The following is a 20,928-nucleotide window of genomic DNA, read 5'->3' as shown; positions in this document are numbered from 1 at the left end:
CTTCATCTTGTTTTGCGAAAGATTGAAAGTTTGCAGTTTCGCTGAGTGCGGCATTACAGTTTATGGTCATAATCATGGGGTGTACAGAAGGTCGTATTTCCGTCTTTATATAGCGGTGTAATAGGTTTTTATAGAAGGCTTTGGGGGCACAAGTGGGAATATAAATTTAGCACCAAATTGCAAAGCATTAAACCAAGGTATTGTTAGCCCTATCAATTTGTTTTTACAATGAACAACATTTTACTTCCTTTTAGCATCTAAGTTCAAACGAAAACGACATAGAGTCAAGCGGCTGTGCCAAGATGGCGACAATGTGTTAACGATACACATATAGAATGACATTTGCGACAAATACTCACTAGTTATTGCCTTAAAAGCAAGATGATAACCATCATTTGTAGCGTGTTCATCTGTCACTTTTCTAAATTGATACTTTATGATAGAGAAAGGACAAAAATAGTCAGCTGTAATTGTTTCTATTCGTTTTACTAAATGACTGCATGTTTCGTCCAAGCCTGTTCGTCCTTGAGCAAAATAATTTTACATTCAAACTTTAGGTATGTCTTCCAGTAGAAAATCAGGCTAAAAACGTACACACCGCATTACTGCATCGCTTTCATGGACATTGATTTGTATCGTGAAATATGTCGGAATTAAAACGCCTCCTAGCGATGGATTTTACAATGCAGTCCGCACAGTTTTATGAGGACACGCTGTAGCTACACGCCACATGCATGTTTCTCTTCTTTTCCAAAAGGAAACAAACCAAAAAGGAACTTCAAAAACACGTAGTTATAACAGTCTGAAAATATAAATTCCATGTCTAACATTGCAAAATTGTGTCGTTGCTCTCATTTGTTTCGTATAACTTTCTCTAATATCGATCAGAAGCTCAGCTCGATGGTGGCGTTTTTCATCACACGTTATACGTACTACCATCTTAAAGTCAAGGGCCACCGTCCCGGGAAGATTACGCCTTGACGCCCCTTGATTGCCGTTTGGAATTGAATCACGTCCTTGATGTCGTTCATGTGCGGAAATCTAAATTGGAGTGTGTCCCTAGAAGGTCCTACTCTGTCAACCGGTCATTAACCTCTTCTGGGATATCATCCCACATCCGCCATCAGGCGAGATGACTACCCAATCAAACCGCCTTGTAGAATGTTGTTATGGACAGAACTACACGATGGAGTACCTGAGGACAAATTCAAACTCGAAGGAACGGAAACGCTTGATTGTACCAGCTTAGAGCGTACGGCGGTAGTTATATACTGAGTTTGAAAATCAGAATAGTATGCTTACAGTTAGAACTAACAAGGCAAAAGGAGTGTAATTTCATCATAATTTGCTTGAACCTGGCGTTGTATGACCAGGGAAAATGATGAATAATTTAGTATTTTTGGCGACGCCTCAGGGGCGAGCTTAATGGCATAGTTTTGTGTACAGTTTGCAAGAATTCTAGAAATTGCATTGGAATTTGTCCAGAGGCATTTGTAGTCTAGAGCCTAATGGTATAGTATTGTGTGCAGTTTGCAGGAATTCTAGAAATTTCATAGGAATTTGTCCACAGGCATTTGTAATCTCTGGTATGTTTGGATGGTGGCCCCCATGACCTCAGGTCTTGGAATGGTGGAATGTGGGTCATCCATGCCCCTTCTGGTATTCCATTGTTATGTAAGTCATCTAGGCCCCCTGGGGTACTACACTGGCTTGTTGTCAAAGTAGGTCATCCAGGCAGCTGGGGCAAAGTCCAAAGCAGGGCATTACATTCCAACCCTTTGGGACAAAGTCCACGGCAGGAAGTTACATTCCAACCTATTGCTAGGAAATTCCTGACAGACAGACAGACAGACACACTCACTCACACAACACACAAACCACAACCGAAAAACACATGCTACCATAGACATCTTCTTTGGATATCCAGTATGAACCACAACAATTTACAGTGCCATAGACATATTACATTAACACATCACCCAGAACAACCGTCGCCATGGCAATGTCTGTTTTTCCATTGCCAATCTTGTTAACCTTTGTTTGAATGATTCACACGTGTAGAGTAATTTGTTCCACAGGGTTAAACAACGGCGACATCTAGCGACCGGACTAGAGGGGGCTTCGTAGACAATTGGGGTTATCAAAAACGTGAAAGATGAACAGGTATAAGAAATAACAGAAACCTGTTTTGCAGAACCAATCTCTGTTCACATCAGATAGCAAATGATGTGGTAATGATTGCACCACTGGGTAGGGAATAGCTGGATAGGTACAAATTCATATCTATAACTGGTCCTAATATCTAATGTCGTGTCAGTACAGATATTTCAAATACTTTTTGTAACGTACGCACATACAACGCGCAGTCTAGTCAAAATAAAACGCATAGAAACGCGAAATGGAATTCAAGCAGATTCTGGTCGAATCATTAGGATTTGGGGTAATTTTGTCAACACGCCGTAAGAATTAATTGCTTTCCACCGTACACAAATGGGAATAGACAGGAATTGATATTCCAGCATGGACTGGGAATTGAGCAATTGATAATAATCAAATGTAGGCATTGGCCAGTAATCTACAGCTATGCGTTTTTTTGTTACTAAGGTAAAAAGTATCACTAGTCAGTAGAAGGAGATACATTAATGAGTACAATTTGGGACACTCGGCTCTTTGATTGTAAACAGTCGCTGCATCACTTATTGCAGGCGTTCACCTTTTACCTGGAGCAATGGAGATTAATACTGGTAAGGGTTGAGGTAAATCAATATACAGTGATTGCCGAAGCAGGACAAGACCTTATGTTTGACATACATCCATCTGTTCGCTTAGGGTCGAAGTGGCTAAGGTGTGTCTCGCTCAATTACGGTGGACATACCTCGGGAATAGCTATGAAGTTGCGGGCATTGTTGCATTTTCACACGCACGCGCGCAATTTCTCACTCTCACACATACACACACACGCGCGCACACACATACACACATATGTAAACACACACACACAAGCACATACAACAGAATCGACGTGACTTCATGCTCTATATACGGCTTGAATCGCTTTTGTCTATTTACATATAGATACGATGTCTTGATGTTCATATGAAACGTCGATATCAGGGGCCATAACAGAAGAACATTATGTAATTTTGATAGACCATAAAGATATCGTGGGAGTTGTATTTGATCGCTCTATTTCCATGACTGTACTGCAATGACATTTTGATCTGCAGAAACTCTAACCCTGATAGGCTAAAATCCCTAACAATCCATTAAAGCGTAAAGTATTCTCAAGAAAATCAAGGCAACTTACAATGAGATCTTAAAATGTATCATTTTCTTCAGAAAACAAATGAAAGAGAAGAGAAGATGAAGCAACCATTTACTCACGAGTCCAGTTCCTTGCCTCCAGCGAAGAGCTTCCTCCTGAAGTCTTCCCCGACTGAACGGCTGGACCACCGTCTTCCCTTCTTTTCTTTTTCAGCTTTTGTGATCGCTTTCGTGATCTTTTTCCATTCTGGAAGATGCTGTTTGCTGCGGGTTCTGTCGTTGCCATCGCCTTCAGACAGCGCCATCGCAGCCGGCCCTTGGCAGGACTTCGACCAGTCATTCTCTACATCAAACCTGATCTCAAAACTTTCGGTATCCATGGAGTCGCCATCTCTGGAGCTCGAGTCGTCTTTCTGCCCTACGGAAGAAGAGGAAGAGCGTAACCAGTACCGCTCGGGTGAGGAATCGTATCCCAGATTCCGCGACATCAGAAACAGCGCCGCTACCACACTCCCATGGCATAGAATCCTAACTAAAAGTATTTATACAGCTCCACTTGTCTCGAAAGTCTCGTAAGAATTTTAGCGGCGACCAGAATGGACTCTAGAGGTGCTGGACTAACCAGAAAGCACCTTCCACAGACACGGTCTCTTGGAGATGATGGACGCCCCAACAGGTCGAACAATCCCGCTGAAGCGACCCTCATTACCCTCAGTATTACACACCATGTAATAACGCAACCAACACGTCGATGGGGTCCCAACTGGACAGCATAGGAGGTATGGATTTTTATGAAACACCTTTTGGTAAAAGGAACAGCCTTACATAACCTCACGCCTCGTTTTACCCAGTCGTGATTGAGCAAACATACTGCGAAAAAAAATTATTTTATCACATGGAACACGAGCTTACGGGGAGTGATATATAAAATTCTATGTAATGGGTGTGGTGATGCGTACTGTTCGGCACATTTTATGGTAGTACAGTACGCCAGGTTTAAATGGAAAATTAGAGTGCCCGCCTAAACAGCTTTGACATATATGTACATCGCACGGACATACAACTTCATTAGATGCTTGCTGTGTGCAGTAAAAACTACCACTGTAGTTTCCTTGGGGAAAACTTGTTGTAACAGTTCGTCCCAGAGGAAACTGTTCAACTTTTATAACCTCCTTTATAACCTCTATTAAACATTTTAGCAAAGACACATTTCTTTCTATATCAACTGTAGAAATTTATCTTCAAAATCAACTTACCCATATTTTTCATTGACATCATAAGCACTCGCTGATCAGGTCAAATCATCTTGCGGAGTTGGCGATGAGTTGAACAAGTCTTCTCCTATGAAAGCTCTATGATGTTATGTTCTGTGATGGTCGTTGATAACAGGTTATTGGCACTACTTAATTGGTGGCTGGATAACGAAGTTAGTTACACATCAGGTGGGTTCGTTGTCGGCTCCTAGAAAAGGGAAACTTTTAAGTTACTGTTTTAAGGCTGTGTACTGTTTAGTATCAGGACGTTACTGTTGCAGTAGATTCCTAGAGCATCAGATGACGGTTTTGTGGTTCGCGGATGTCTTGAGGCTATCAAATGGGGTGGGTATGAAAGTGATTGGAGTGATTGAAAAAGTGGAGTGTTTGAATCAATCGATGTCTACAGCCCTGTGTATGTAAATCGATCATTTGTTACAAACACTCAAATCTAACACATCAGAATATACTGATCATCAAAAACAGCAAGGAAGCAGATCGGTCTGTCAATCAAATCTTTTGATGTTTTGAACGTGTGAATAGAATGATATCAAACATCGATTTTGAAATCATTTTCATAAATCATGACAAAAATCATTGACTCACAATGTCTAATAGACCTTTTCTCACACCTCATGTTACGTACCCCCTTCCCCGCTCATGCGCATACACACTGACCCACAACCAGGCCATAAAGGTAGTTCAATTACTAGCAGTTCAGGGAATACGTCGTAAAGTGTGTGGTTGGAATCTAGAGGCTCATCGTTCCGTAATGCAGTTGTCTTGGGTGATTTACGTAGAGACATCATTAGCTTGAAATGGCATCGCCAGGGTTAACATTACGTCAAATATGAATTTGGTTTATCAATACAAACCCGTAGTAACTGCACGGTACTGATCATGTGAGTAAGTTTATAGACATAAAAAAGACTTACAGCATGTAGTCACGTTACAGCTCTATACGAAAGCGGGGAACCTGTGAATGGGCCACTTAATTATTCTGCCAATAAATTAAGGAAAGGTGAATTGCTTTGCCATGAGTGTTTTTATAATGAAGGCAATCATCTTAAGTACAGCCTCGCCAGCTTCCTAGAAAATTGCAGATTATCATTTCAGGTTTGGCGTGCGTAGTCCAGTAGCTAGTGACTCTGTCTTTGCACCAGGAGGTCGTGAGTTCGAATCCCAGCTGTTGTCACTCATCCCACATATAACACATACATGCACGATACTGGAAAGGGACGCAGTCGTTAAAACATTTTGACGGGACGTTAAACCGTGGTCCACTGTTCATTGTGCTTGTCGAAAAGAGCTAGGGGAATTCCCCCTTTACAATGAGCCTGTAAATACCGTAAATATAGTCTGCCTTCTTTATGACGACCAGCGGACGACCGGCGGAAGAATAGCTCTTTATAATAATAATAGTCTTTATTGTATATTCCTGCCCAAAAGGGCTAAATGCACAGAAGACCACATATGGCCTGTAAGAAACATAATGCAAAACATAATTTGATTAAATGCTACACTAACATTAAAAACTAAAAAAACATGCAAACTGTGGGCTATTGCTATACTAAATGATGATCACCTATTAGTTTCTTCTCTCTTTCTGAAACATTTGGAGATATGACTACATACTTTGTCCATTATTGTTCGTTCTTACATGACATAAGGTATATAAAAGTGTCCTGCTATGACATTTTTGTACATTTCTTGTCTAATTCTATTATCTTAAACAACGATTGCCGCTCATCTTTATATAAGGAACAATCAAGTAAAAAGTGGATTTCATTCTCAACATATAAATTGTCACAGAATTGACATGTTCTATTATAATTATTAGGAGGGATACGGTTTTGCCTGCCAGATTCTATGTGTAGGGAGTGGTCACTGATGCGAAGTTTACACATAGTGGGCTAATTAAACTGATTCGAGGTCATTTTTTATCAGTAGTAAAAGAACCAATTTTCCAATACACATTAACCAGTACAACGCTAATCCAAGCAAGTGCCCGAACTGTTCTCTATGATCTAGCTCTCAACACTCATTTGGTACATTTTCATTGTTTCCCTTCGATCGATCTGCGAAATGTAATTATTTTGCTGATTAAAAATCCTATCAGTGATTTACACCCGTCGTAGTAATTACTGTACCTTACCGCTTCATCTTTGCAGTGGATCTATTGGACCAGCCCGAAGGTGGTGACCTTAATTAGTTGCTACAACATTAATAATTACGAACATGGAAGTAACGTTATGCCTGACTGCTGTCTGTAGATGGGGGTATGTAATGGTTGCCTTGTCATAATCTCCAAGCAGATCTAATGGTGGCAAAGACCGTATCCAACTGGCAAAAAGAGTTTTCATGAAAACTTCCTTTGCCAGTTGAATACGGTCAGATTTGTCATTTAAGTAAGATTTGAGGTCAGGCCAATCTTATTTCTTAATGAAATAAAAAAAATGTTGAGTCTTGTTTTGTATTTGTCTTTCTTCGCTCGTTTCGGGCTCTCTACTCTGAGGACAAAGTAATTAAAGTACATATAGAGATGCTGAAAATAATCAATGAATAGATAAACAAAGTACGGATAATTACAACAGAAAAGTGCGAAAAGAAACAAGAAATCAACAAAAAATTCTACAAACGAGATTGGCGTAACTGGGTCGAACACTTCAGCGTTGTCAACTTGGGGGTAAATATATATATATATATATATATATATATATATATATATATATATGTTCAAGTATACTAAAACTGCCAGTTTTAACGTTTGATGCTTTTATCGCTCTTATAATTCATGGAAACAGAGCCAAGGCCCTTTCCTCTGTTGTGGTTCCACCTGGCAAAACGGCGCATATTGAAAGACGTCTCGTTTGCGCATGCTCTGGAGTGTTAGATGTTAATGGAAACCATCATCTGCCAGATCGATATAGATGAACATGTACTGAGAAGTTTGAAGTTTGGTATATGTTTTGATTTGTAGATGCAATTATTATTTTGACGAAGATTCTAGGTGATAGCCAATTATCAATATGTCATTAGAAAGTACTAAAGATCACTTTTGATCTTTAGATAAGCTATAGTCGTAAGTATCATTCGCTGCCCATGAATGAAAATAAATGTACTGAATCTACAAATCAAAAGAATGGAGGAGAGTGTTTTTATGTGATAAGAATTTCGCCCTTTGGGACTCCCGTATCAATCAACCACGCGTCGATGCTAAGATGCTTAGGAGTAAATACCCTTACCTTTTCATCAGAGCAATGGACATCTCATGTCGCCTTAATGAAATATGATGTTTTCTTGAACGTTTTTCACGCGTGTCCATTGTAAAATGGAACACTGTTAGATTCAGCAAATCATACGCAACGTTAACGTTAGACCCACTACATTTGGCAAATACAGTATGTTCATGTATAACGATGGCTAGTACAAGTCGGGGTACATACGCTACAAGTCGGGGTACATACGCTACAAGTCGGGGTACGCTACAGGTCGGTGTACATACGCTACAAGTCGAAGAACATACGCTACAGGTCGGGGTACATACGCTACAAGTCGGGGTACATATGCTACAAGTCGGGATACATACGCTACAGGTCGGGGTACATACGCTACAAGTCGGGGTACATACGCTACAGGTCGGGGTACATACGCTACAGATCAGAGTACATACGCTACAAGTCAGGGTACATACGCTACAAGTCGGGGTACATACGCTACAAGTCGGGGTACATACGCTACAGGTCGGGGAACATACGCTACAAGTCGGGGTACATACGCTACAGGTCGGGCTACATACGTTACAAGCTACAGGTCGGGGTACATACGCTACAAGTCGGGGTACATACGCTACTGGTCGGGGTACATACGCTACAAGTCGGGGTACATACGCTACAGGTCGGGGTACATACGCTACAGGTCGGTGTACATACGCTACAAGTCGGGGTACATACGCTACAGGTCGGGGTACATACGCTACAGGTCGGTGTACATACGCTACAAGTCGGGGTACATACGCTACAGGTCGGTGTACATACGCTACAGGTCGGTGTACATACGCTACAAGTCGGGGTACATACGCTACAGGTCGGGGTACATACGCTACTAGTTGGGTGTAGGCTTGTTCGTCTTCTACATAGCAATAAGCACAATGAGAAAAGTGATACGTATATTACAACGGTCACAATCACAATTTGCTAAACAATACCATTTGGTGAACGCACAAGGGTACTAAAGAACATTTCAAACATTGACCACACAATATGATAACATTACCTCAGAGAACCAACTTTTGCATGACGTTCGTCGAAGAGTAAAACATCTAGGCGTCGATGCGTTTTCCAGAACCGGGGCGTCCAGCGCGTGTGAACCGCCTGGTCATCACTCTTCGGACCGATACAGACCGTTCGGCGTGTCGATGGTCACTTTACATGATGACTATCCCGAGTCTTAATGCGTCCGTGCCTTTGGGTCATTCGAAGTTGACAGTCTTAGTACAGGAATTTCTGGGACGGCAAATTGCTCCGAGATTTTCAACGCATACATCAAACAGTCAGACCGTTAACTGATAGTCCCAGTGTGCCGTTCCTTGAATACATCCTAGATCTTGTCTGTGTCTCAGTAGGCTCATTCATGACTACTGCATATCAACTGTTCAGTGTTTGCGAATGCCTATGCTCGTCTGCAATCGTTTGGAGACCAATCAAAGTACTGCAATGTTTTTAAATGATAAGATTTTGTAATAAGCGTTGGATATGAAATAAAAACTTTAAAATAAGACAACTGATTGGCGTATAATAGACACGCAGTTACTGATTTGAGTTTTGGTTATACTTGGTTAAATTTTGGGTACTAAAGTTTCTTCTAAATGTATGCAAGCACGTTGAACACATTTGATCAGTACAGTTCAAACTCCAACCTACCGTTAAACGGTCATGATAACATCAGCGTGTACCTAATGGGCTATCTTGTGTAAGCTCTGTCTACCTTCATAGTAAGTCACTCAAAATCTCAGACCATTTACAGCGTGAGATTAAAGAAAGATACCTACTCCTTTTTAACTGCTAACACTTAATGTTTATGTTTCTAGTAGAGCTGGCGTCTAGGACAACATGAAGATGCTTAGGAAGATAGGAAGGTCACCCTCTAAATAACAAACGAGATTGCTACTGATACTAGAATGTGCACGAGATATTTTATGTAAAAACTTTTAAGTTTCTACATTAAAAGATATGGACTTCATTCCACTTAGCCTATATAAACGTTCTCTGTCCAATTACTTAACAGGAGTGAATGTTCATGTCAGTTTTTATGTGTCCCTTGTAATAAATAACGTTGAATGTCGATTTTGTTAACCAAGTCTACCAAGAAGACAGTCTGCGTGTATAGGAACTTTGTTTAATGGTCTCATAACTACTTTCGTCTTCTCCCCTTGAAATTGAAAGCGACTTAATTGAATTCCCGCTATAAAATCAGAAATACGTGTACCCATGCTGCACGCAGTACTAAACACAAGAAATGCCCTTTCATGTCTCAGACGCAAGTTTAGCCTCTTATTACGGACAGTCAGTCGTTTCCATGGCAACTTCCGACCACAGATGACCTTTCTCACGACTTAAGCTCGTTTGTCTGTTTAAGGTTCACCTTTGAATGAAAAATAACGACACGGCCAGAAATCGAAGATCTGATACCTCCGTAAAATATTCTCCCAACCACGGCTTGGAAGGCTATGTGTGACAAGTGCTTTCTATTCGTTCCCCAAACTAATAGAAAACAGATATACTTCAGCTAATGTGTTGATGATATCGTGCCAACGTAAGCTCTCCCATGCATGTAACAGACTTCATCAGCTATGAGGCGAGCTTGTCGATGCCGGTGAGTGTTAACGTTGTTGGCCTGAGGGAGGTGATTGTTTCCGGCTCTAACATCGACCTGCCTGTCCCACCTCGGCTGGAAAATTGAACCTCGTCCCGCCAGACCACCTGTTCCTGGCGCCTTAATGAGTGTACGCGCCGCGGTGTGATAGCAGATACAAAGTGTGGCGGATGGAAAGTAAATGAGACGGAGAAGCGGTCGATATGAGCTGTCTGCCGCGAAGTGTGGAGTGAGAAGATGAAAGTCCATAGAGGTACGGGGATGATTATATGCGTGGCTGCACATAAAGAATATCGCATACTTTCACATAAATTGCATCATAATAAAATGCTTTATATAAGTATAAAAGAAACTTGGCGTCGTCTTCATTATGGAATACTGCTGGCTTTCCACTCTCTCTCATAAGAAAAGCCAATTAATTCTAATTTGAAATAAACACAATATTACATAGATACTTTTCTAGTCCAAATTGTTTCAGGTTACGTAGCTTGACAAAGGATTATGCTTTACTGGTAAGTCATAAAGAACAGCACACATTCGTATTTTGACATCAATGTATTCTGGTGCAACAGAGCGAACAAAGCAAACAGTCAAAGCATTTCTTTAAGTTGTCAAAAGCGGATGCAAAATGTCTCAGTCAGTATCAAAAAGTCTGAGAGATGACATTTATAACTAATCAGACGGAACGTTTCACAAATTGAAATCTAACAGTGTATAAGATATATTACTGCTGCTCAAAGTACATCATTTACATGGGCCAACTGAAGCTTTTCCGAGAACGGTCTAAAAAAACACCAAAACAAGAACACCACGGTAATTCTAAAGCCTTCTGTAGTATCAGTCAACGAATCCACAATGATCTGTTCCACAGATATGCGTTGTCTATCAGCTGAAGAGTTTAACTTGAAGAGAGACACACTGGTGAAAGGATAACCAATGGCAATGTACACATTGCATTAGCAATATTGTTCTGGTGAAGCAATGTGTTCAATAAAAGTCAGTCTTTATTTTTGGTGTATCATGATCAAGTTTACAGCCAGCATTTGCAAATGTGCGTTTTGTTGACGGCGTCGTTTACAGCAAAAAAATATTCCACTCAGCAAATCCCATGCCATTGCCCTTGGCATCTTCCGGCAACGTTGCCGGCTAGGCCTCAGAATACCGGGTTGACTGTGCCGCCTGGCCGCGGTACGTCGAGTAGATCTCCCACGACGACAGGGCGGACATGAACCTGAAGAAAATACACAGCGGAGCGACAAACCGCGTCACCTGGTACCACTGGACTTCTCCGTAGTACCCGTGCTGTACCGGGGTGGTCTCTGAGTCTTTCAGGTCTATGAAGCTGTTCAGGACCCACAGGCAAGCGTTAGTGATGATGAGATAGGTCCAGACTTGGAACTTGAAGACGCCGGAGGACTCCAAACTCTGGAAGACAGGCCTCCTTCTAATAGCTGTGATCAACAGAGTCACTTGCAACCACACTTGGATCATGTTCACGGCCACGTCAAAGAAGAGAAGTGGGGCGATGACTCGTCGGTAATCATCGCCGTTGCCTTCGTACCACCCGGCAAAGGCCGACGCGAACCCGAAGTAGTCGTAGACGAAGAAGCCGATCGTCGCTACGACCAGGAGCGCGTCGTTCTCTCCGTAGCCGGCCCAGACGAACTCGTACCGTTCCATAGTCTGGAATCCCAGCCAACACGCAGCTACCATTGACAGGCTCACGAAGATCTTCACCACGAAGTACGCGATGATGTACCGGTCGTAGTTGAGCTGATCCTTCAACAGTATGGCCAGGACTAACAGGAGAGCCGAGATGAGGAACCCGGCCATAAAGCACGTACAGCCGCCCGGTTCCTTCCCCGTCCCACCCTGCTGGGAGACAAGGGACGCCCGGCTCCGGTACAAGGAGGGAGGGGGGCTGCGCGCAGCCAACGTGGACGGCGCCTCGGCCACATTTGAGGCAAAACTTATGGTTCGCTCTCCCATCCCCATTCGTGGAGAGGTGGCCCGGCCGGATTCCTCGACGATGACGACAGTTGGTGACATCGGCCTGGAGTGGCTACCCTCATCCTTCTCGGGTTCAATCACGGTGACGTCATTGTCTCCGTCCACTGAAGACTCCATCAACTCGTCGATGTCAACAGCGATGTTGTCGTAAGCAAGGTATGAAGGACCGGCGTCGATGTTAGATATTCCCATTCCTTGAGGCTGGTGTCGCACGGTAGCTGGGAGTTGTGGACGGAAGGTGCCTAGGGTAGCCCCGGGACGTACATTCGGATGGTCTTCCTCAGTTAACGGAGTAGAGTGTGCTCGCGGTGGGCCGACACTTGCTAGGGACGAACACGAAAAGCAGGAATTAGCTTGCGGAATTCTGCACTTAATGATGACGCGTAAAGCTTTGTAACTTTAGTGATCAAAGACCAATACTTAATCAAACTATCACGGAGGTTGGATTCTATCCTTCCTAACTTTAAGTGGCGCCTAAGGGCTAGCCATCTATTAAAGGAGAAGTAAGAACGAGAGACATGGGATGGAGGAATCAGGTTAAAGAAAAAAAAAATCTTTAAATCAAATTACCTGATGGGAGTTCCTGGTACCTTCCCTCCTCCTCCTCCACATGTTCCTCGTGCTGTCTCTGTCCTCCGTGTACCTCATTCTCAGACGGTCGTCCCGTGGTGCCTCGGTCCATGGACACCTTGTCCCTGACCTCTCGCAGCTCCACGCTCTGCCCCCCTCCCATGTCCTCCAACACCCGCATGTTGGCCCACATACCGTACAGGATACCGGACGCCAGCAGGGCGTATTCTGTCATGCACAAAGTGACAAAGAAAACTGTGTGTCAAATCTTATAGTCGTCCTAAGGAATGATATTGTATACATGTACTTGCATATGGTCTTGAACATTAAGTCATATCTAGATACGTTCGGAAATGTTCTATTATGTGACTACCTTTTTATACGGAGACCGAGATATGGCAGTCTAGACATAAGATACCGACAGCATATTAGTTGTAGACTTGTATTCTGTCACGTACTTACAGAAGTGCTCTAATATGCGACTACTTTTTTATGGGGGGGATATGGCAGTCTAGACATCGAATACTAGTAGCTATAGTGTAATAAAAGTAAACTTATATTCTGTCATGTATTTACGTATTCTATATGTATATAGTATGTTACATACGGATTATTACGTATATACAGATTGCCTAGAGCGCACTGCACTGTACTGGGTCAATAATAGAAGTAAGATTGGAATGATTCCAAAACAGCTGCACATTCCCTTGATGACTACAGGCACGTACTGGCCCCGATCATTACCGCATTATTAAGTGCAAACACATTACACCCGGTGGGAGAGAGAAAGTTCAAATAATCAATCTCACTAACCGAGTGTGAATGGATACAAATAGGGCTCAACGTCTGTCAACAGTCGGTGCTGGTAGGTCGTCCTTTGTGTGCACTCTGTGGCGTGGATTGTAGTGTTGCCATGGCCGGTGCCATTCATGGTGCCATTATTATTGTGCGTAACGTTGTTCATACCGCCGCCCTGGGTGACCGTGTTAGCTACCAGCGTGTGGACCCAGATGGAGATGTCGCCTGCCAGTACGAAGAAGAACAGGTAGCGGAACAGCGGCGCGCTGTGGAAGGTCGCGTCGGAGAACTTCCTGAGGAAACCCATCTGACAGAGGACGAACAGCAGCTTCAGCACGTGGAAGACGAGGTTCACGACGTCACTGTCGAACGTCGGTGTAGCGTCTAAGCACTGCGCGATGGCGTTGACGCTATAGGGTGAAGAAAGACCGATTAAAAATTCGTCATTGCGCCAAACCTTTTATTTGTGGGGCAATAATTCCTTTGTTTATTATTTGGTGTATATACACGTTTTCCTTGATCATGAACTGTCATGCATAACAAAAGAACTACACTGAACACACTTAGCTATCAAATCCACTGTCACCATTAACGAGACAGACGTACAGTTTTATGACCTATAATACCTGAATATGTCCATGAGAATAGTGCCAGCACCGAAGGCAAATATGCCCAGCACGGTGAGTTTGGAGGACAGTGCCGTGGGTGACGTCGGTCCGACCAGGGATGTCGTATCTCCATGCGTCGTTATTCCATAGAACACCCTAAAATACATTTAATGTAATCATCAATGAACAACGTGAATAACAGGAATACAAAAAATGTTGCAAAAGTAATTCCAGCCTAAACCGTCGACTGCATACAGTAATTTCTACAGATATGCGACACTCTTGGCGCGTATGTAGGCCAGAATATACTACATGCACTAGCATAACGTTTACCTACCATAAAAGAAAAGATAACCTACCTGTAGTTTTTGTAACAACAGAAGAACGACATCATGGCTATCAGCCCCGGTCCCACACACAGAATCAGCACGATCCTCACGGTCTGTGTCGTGACCGGGAAGACCGTCCCGGCGGGCGCCAGCGCACTGGACGTCGACAGGACCGCCGCAAACGCCACGATGTTGACCAGGAGAAGGATTGTCGAGATCCTGCCGTCCTGTTGGGACCGTCTGCTGTCTCCCGTCACCAGTGGCCACAGGCAGGCGGCAAGGCAACCCATGTCGGACTGGTGTAATGCGATTGGGTCACAGAAATGGATTCAACTGCTGGCAATTCAGGAACCTTTCAGAACACGAACATATGTAACTGTACATGTAACGGTCGGAGCGCGTATACCTCCTGAACCTCCCCGTTAAACAAAAGCTCGTAACGGTCCTTGGAAGATGACGTCGGCTTTGAACTTGAAGCCCCGTAACTGCCACCAATTCCCTCAAAACGACGTGCCACAAGACGCATTACACGGTGCATACAACTTTCTGAAACTTCGCCCTTAAGCGGAGCTTGGTAATATCTTAAGTATAAGGTAGCGTCATAGCCAAGTGTTGCCACGACAATCTGACAAACACGCCATCCGTCAAAACACACTTTTTCATTGTGGCCCTTTTCAGGGACAAGGGAAGCAACAATAACTGCAACAATGGGATTGGACGATGGAAAAACAAATTTTCTCTTCTAAATTGATATATCTCGTACAACAATTTTTTTCTGCAGTAGTAAACCAGACACAAACTAAATCTTCTGTCCGCATCAGCACCAATACCAAGTGAACAGCCCCTAACAAAGTTAAATCTTTAAGTGATTACCCCCGACCCAAAACAAATCACCGTCCAACAAAACAGTGTAGTAACCACATTGCTACCGCATCGCCCCGCAACAGGATTAGCCTGACATTGTTTGCACTGTGTAAGTTTACCTTGGACTGTTTCCAAATGCTTGTTTGGAAAATCAAATTAAAGTAACTGCCAGTGCTATGATGTGCTCTTTGTTACTTTGTAGAACACCAAACATTTCTGACAACCATTGCCTACAAGTAAGTTAAAGATATTTTGGAACTGTTACCTCCCAGATTATTCTTTGTGCCTTTTGCTTAGGACGATTAAAACGTTCGTGAAGACTACTGCTAAAATTTTGTAGGATTCTTTTGTTGCTGGCAAGCCTTTTATTGGCTAATTAATTAAAGGCAGGGGTCAACGACCCTTTAACAACAACAACACCATTACCCAAGACGGGAGCATTCTTTGATTGTTATTATATTGTAATCATATTCACAATAATAATGATAGATCATTACAATGATAGTCATCAAAGAACCTAAATTCTAAATTGTGTGTACAACAATACATTTGACCATATCATAATCAGGGAAATTCTACATAGTTAGAATTCTATTGTTTTCTTTCTGGCAGAGGGTCCTCATGTGGTGGTAGTCTTGCTACTACTTCTTTTGCTAGTGATCTGTATGCTTGGGCCTGAAAAGGAAAAAGAAAGATCATTTTAGCAGCAGATACAGAATTGCTAGACCCATGTAGATAAACATATGCAAAACACTTACTTTTACTTTCTTGATAGTGAATAGAGGCGAAAATATCTAAACTATTCTGCTTTTGATTAGGTTCACTGTGTGAGAATAAACAAGTGAATAAATAGAAAAACAAGGTAGTGATGTTGAAGAAGATTACAAACAAGGTATCAAAACCGGAAGTTCGGCTGCAGTAATGTAACATACCGCTAGGGAGCCCCAAATCTAATCATTTCTAGATCTCACCAAGCCCTACCGACTAAGCAGATGTCAAAATAATCCATCCAGGCCTTCTTGGGTTATGGTGTTAATCCACAAATGCTACCAAAAACATAACCTTCTTGGTGAAGGTAACAACAGTGAGGTATTTACTAGTAGTAAGCTGACCTGAACACTGTCTGGTTGTGACACTGTGACAGGCTGTCCACTGTCTGATGTTTTTCTTATACTGATGTGAAGGGGTATGTCACCTGCAACAGGAATCAAAAACTCTTATCTATCCACGTATGTCATAATGGGAAAAGCATTCACAGCTATATAGACCAAGGAGGTTATATTCATACCTTCTTGTAGTGTATAAACAAAGGGTTCAACAGCACCCAGTATAGGATGCCACTAGCAGCTGTAGTTCAATCAAACTTCACAAGGTGGCGCTACTACCTGGTTGCTAGCCAGGGTGACACATGCCATCATTTTAGGGTAAATTGTAGCTATACAATGGGTTTAAGACACACGCTGCGCATGTACAACATGTAGTGGTTTAACTGACTTAGAAAAATGGAAGACAGTTACCTATCACTTGAAGTTCCATTTCTTCAGCTACTTTCTTGGCTCCATCCTGCCCAAATATGTGTGTCTGGTGGCCACACTTTGGACACTGAAACACACTCATGTTCTGTACAAGGCCTAGTACCTGTAGAGACAAGGAAGGATTATTGTTAACATGTTTACCAAAGAACAACTATTTGATCTATCTAAACAGATAACACTTCCAGTATCGTATAACTGTTTTCTTTGCTAGTGTAGATTGGGAAAGTGGCTTAGAGTCTAGACTGATCAAGTACCAAAGAAGAGAAAAAGTACTGTAGTAATGTCAGAGGTTTATAATATTTCACATTTAATGATTGTATAAACTTCTATGATCTGAAAAAAAAGGTATATTATGAAGAAAACATGTAATCTATATAATGTAAAATATTTCATCTATTTGAGTTAAAACTTTCTGCTGAGTGAAGACTAACATGAAAACTGTTGGAGATAGACACTTACTGGAACATCAACTTTTCTAAACATTTCTGCTCCTTTTCTAGCATCTAGTAAGGCAATGTCCTGGGGAGTAGACACTATTATAGCACCTGCAAATGAAGAAGAAAAAATAGCAAATCTAAATGAAAATGGAATATAAACTTTCAATGAAATGCAGTGTTAAGCTATATGAAAATACAGAAGAAACAAATAAAAACATCAGGTGTATTGACCAAGTGCTTCAGCTCTTGTACAAAACATGCAAATTTATGCACCATCAATGGGGATGTTCTGTGATATAGACAGCTGAGTGTCCCCAGTTCCAGGTGGCATGTCAACAATCAGGTAATCCAGAGGCCCCCAGGCCACCTGTCAAGAAAGAACATGATAGGTCATTTTACATTTACTTCTTATTACACAATAATTACATCATTGCATTTTGTGAACCTAGGGCAATCTCTAGTTGGTCACAATGCCATCATACAGCCTTTACATGCTATAGGTAACATAGTTTTTCTTCTAAGGCTACACCAAGTAATTTTTATGGATGACGTCCTTTGGAGACCCTAAATCTAATGCGAGAGCGCAAAAAAACAACAAGAAGGGCCGAAAAAAACAAGATGCCTAGATTTGAAATATAATAGTCGACGACACATGTTAGGACACAAATTGAATGAGAGAACACAGTGTAACAACTAACAATTCTTTTATTCATCATGAAAAAGCAATAATTTGAATAAATCAGTTGAAGTTGAACAGCAGTTGTTGTCCTGTCCTGTTTCTTTCGATTTGCAGCACTGTGGTAACTCTTTGATCATAGTTACAGGAAGCAGAATTTCTTGTTTTTTTCTGGGAACAGACCAAAATCAATGCGCGCGCGGACGTCATCCATAAAAATTACTTGGTGTAGCCTAACCAACAAAAACATTGCAGTAGAGTTTGACCTGACCTGTCTGAGAAGTTTCTGCACAGCAGACATGACCATCAGTCCTCTCCACACCAGGGGGGACTTCTCATCAACCAGGAAACCCATGGACATGCTGGGAAAGTTAAAGTTAAACGTTTGTGCAGTTATGGGGTTTCATAACACATATATCTTTCCTTTCAATAAAGTATAATACTACAATAATTTGTGCATTGAAGGAGTACCACTGAGGAGTTATAATTCATTCCCTTACATCCCACTTTAAGGAAACAAAATTGGAAAATTTCAACATATATAAGACTTACCAGGATATCCCAAAGTTGACAAGCGGTTTCATCAGATTTTCTGTAAAGAATTAGAAAAGGTGTTCTCAGTAACATACTGTATACATGTATGATGAAGAACCTAATACGATATTATAGGTATATTAGCTATATTATAGGTATATTAGCTATGAGATTTGATATGAAGATTACCTCAATAGCAAAGTACAAATGACAAAAGCAATGTCAACAATCAAAATAAAAGGCATTAACAAGGATCCATACTACTAGTAATAAAAATCCAAAATGGCAATGGTATTGTCACATATATATAAGTAGCAATGACAAATGAGAAACTTGTTGAGGAAGACTCTCACGTTTGTTAAGTTCTGGCTCCCCGGCTAGGTTCATCATGCGAGGGATGGAGGGTCCATAGACATCAGCATCTAACAACCCCACAGATTTACTCTGCAAACAACAGTAACATACATTCAAAAATTATACTGCTAAGAATTTCGGTAAATAGATTCTGTTAGCAATACAATTTAAAAACTGTGCAGATACTACTTTACAAAGATAATATGGATACGGTATATCATTTAAGGACAAATATTGCAATGATCAAAGTTATGGTCGAACATTGCTATCTGTTTAAAGAACTACAAGAGGGGAAAATTACTCTACAAGGCATATTTTTACAGATTAGGCACTGACAATAGCAAATATGCGATAGTTACATCAATCAACATTGCATAATGTTATAGGAAACTCATACATTACCTTGTCATTTGTTGCAATTGCCAAAGCTAAATTCACTGAAAGAAAAAGCAAACAGATAATTTTGACTTCTTGCTAGGACAAAACATTATGGCATTCTATTGGACACATGCGATCTGAAATTGCAGAAAAATTCAATGGAATTTTGGGAAACGTCATACAGAAGTCATTTCTCACCTGCAGTTGTTGACTTCCCCACCCCACCCTTCCCAGAAGCCACCACAATGACCTGGTTCACGCCAGCGATGGGGAGTTTCTTGGGTAAACCTCGTTCCATCAGCCTCTGTCTGTGATTGTCCTGTCCTGGTGCACCTGCAGCAGGAATACCCTGGAAAAAGTGCTAACATGTTAATGTTATAAAACTACTGTCTAGTATTTTCACATTACAATTGCATCATCTTATTCTTTTGTCTTTCTCAATGGAGGTGTAGCATGATGGTTTTGAAGTAGCTAGTAGTGCAATGTTGGGTTCTTTAACGTGCAGAGCTCTGACACCTGAGACTGACGTCTGAAGTTTCCTCATCCATGGGACTGACGGCTTACATCACCATCCTAAATGACGAATGCAAACCCTTGCAACATGTCCAAGCCGGGGCTGACCCTAGAATTCCCACAAATCCCACAAAAATTTCCATTATAGTATTTTTTATACTACATCACAAACTAATAGTGTGTACAATGTGTTGCAGTAAAGCAAACTCAAGTTTTCAAGAATTAGTTTCCATGTAGTCCCTTAATTTTAATCAACAAGTGTAATGACACCAAATTATAACACTGTGCTTCCCTTCTTATTGTAGGGTTGTCATTTTATATTTGAGTGGCTAACATTAACAAGGGAAAGTAATATGCACTCTAAGTTTTATTTTGCACAATTGGTTCGCGCTGTGATCATGCAGTTCGTGGTTAGAATTCTAAAATCCTGGTAGGGCAGCCCTGGTAGGGAGCACAAAATTAGTTTCTGTGAGAAATCTGATCGATATTTTAAAAGTGATTGCTTGGCTTGGAGCTGCATGTGATTTGATTGAGCCAAGTAGCAGACGACGCAGCATGCACATGCACGTTATCTTTTGTTCCAAACGACAAACATTATCCTAGGTTTCTTTATGATAGCAATACGTACCAGCGGGTTCTCGTGGGTTGAAAACGTTAACCCAAACCACGGCAGACGATGTTTTTCTGCACTTTTCAGGACGGAACCGACTGTCCATTTTCTGAAGATCGCCGCCATTTTGGTTTTGCAGTTCTCGGGATACTCCGCGAGATTACGCGAGAGAACCTGGACGCGCTAGATACCTATCCAGGGGGGTCAGTTTTGTTATGAAATATTACTTTTTCTTTTCATGATAAATCCATGAAAATACCTGAAATAACACTTTTGCAAAAATATTAAATCATATATTCCTATAGAATAAAACTCCTTTGA

General features: G+C 41.6%; 2 protein-coding genes across 2 annotated transcripts; both read right to left on the bottom strand.

The window, feature by feature from the left end:
* Positions 1-11,042: 11,042 nt before the first annotated feature.
* LOC136441787 (uncharacterized) lies at positions 11,043-15,895 on the bottom strand. The gene is made up of 5 exons (XM_066438265.1): positions 14,737-15,895; positions 14,396-14,533; positions 13,785-14,179; positions 12,972-13,199; positions 11,043-12,724 (listed from the first exon to the last, which is right to left on the bottom strand). The coding sequence occupies exons 1-5, from the start codon at positions 14,994-14,996 to the stop codon at positions 11,538-11,540; spliced, it is 2,208 nt and encodes a 735-aa protein (XP_066294362.1). The 5' UTR covers positions 14,997-15,895; the 3' UTR covers positions 11,043-11,537.
* Positions 15,896-16,010: 115 nt separating this feature from the next.
* Positions 16,011-20,765, bottom strand: LOC136441788 (iron-sulfur cluster transfer protein NUBPL-like). The gene is made up of 11 exons (XM_066438266.1): positions 20,626-20,765; positions 19,683-19,833; positions 19,509-19,543; positions 19,106-19,196; positions 18,771-18,810; positions 18,490-18,580; positions 17,816-17,909; positions 17,565-17,650; positions 17,088-17,208; positions 16,683-16,765; positions 16,011-16,245 (listed from the first exon to the last, which is right to left on the bottom strand). The coding sequence occupies exons 1-11, from the start codon at positions 20,731-20,733 to the stop codon at positions 16,162-16,164; spliced, it is 984 nt and encodes a 327-aa protein (XP_066294363.1). The 5' UTR covers positions 20,734-20,765; the 3' UTR covers positions 16,011-16,161.
* Positions 20,766-20,928: the final 163 nt, after the last annotated feature.

This window comes from Branchiostoma lanceolatum, chromosome 9, assembly GCF_035083965.1.
Source record: "Branchiostoma lanceolatum isolate klBraLanc5 chromosome 9, klBraLanc5.hap2, whole genome shotgun sequence".
Classification (NCBI taxonomy): domain Eukaryota; kingdom Metazoa; phylum Chordata; class Leptocardii; order Amphioxiformes; family Branchiostomatidae; genus Branchiostoma; species Branchiostoma lanceolatum.
The sequence above is the reverse complement of the archived record's forward strand: the minus strand, read 5'-3'. Positions and strand labels throughout refer to the sequence as shown.

Bases quoted from the DNA above. Each gene is read 5' to 3' on its own strand.
- LOC136441787 (XM_066438265.1), bottom strand. From the start codon at position 14,996: ATGGGTTGCCTTGCCGCCTGCCTGTGGCCACTGGTGACGGGAGACAGC. The intron at 14,534-14,736 runs GTAGGTTATCTT...AATGTATTTTAG, and splicing joins TGTTGTTACAAAAACTACAG to GGTGTTCTATGGAATAACGA. The intron at 12,725-12,971 runs GTAATTTGATTT...GTTCGTCCCTAG, and splicing joins GTACCAGGAACTCCCATCAG to CAAGTGTCGGCCCACCGCGA.
- LOC136441788 (XM_066438266.1), bottom strand. From the start codon at position 20,733: ATGGCGGCGATCTTCAGAAAATGGACAGTCGGTTCCGTCCTGAAAAGT. The intron at 19,544-19,682 runs GTGAGAAATGAC...TTTTTCTTTCAG, and splicing joins GGGGAAGTCAACAACTGCAG to TGAATTTAGCTTTGGCAATT. The intron at 16,246-16,682 runs GTCAGCTTACTA...TTTCCTTTTCAG, and splicing joins CACAACCAGACAGTGTTCAG to GCCCAAGCATACAGATCACT.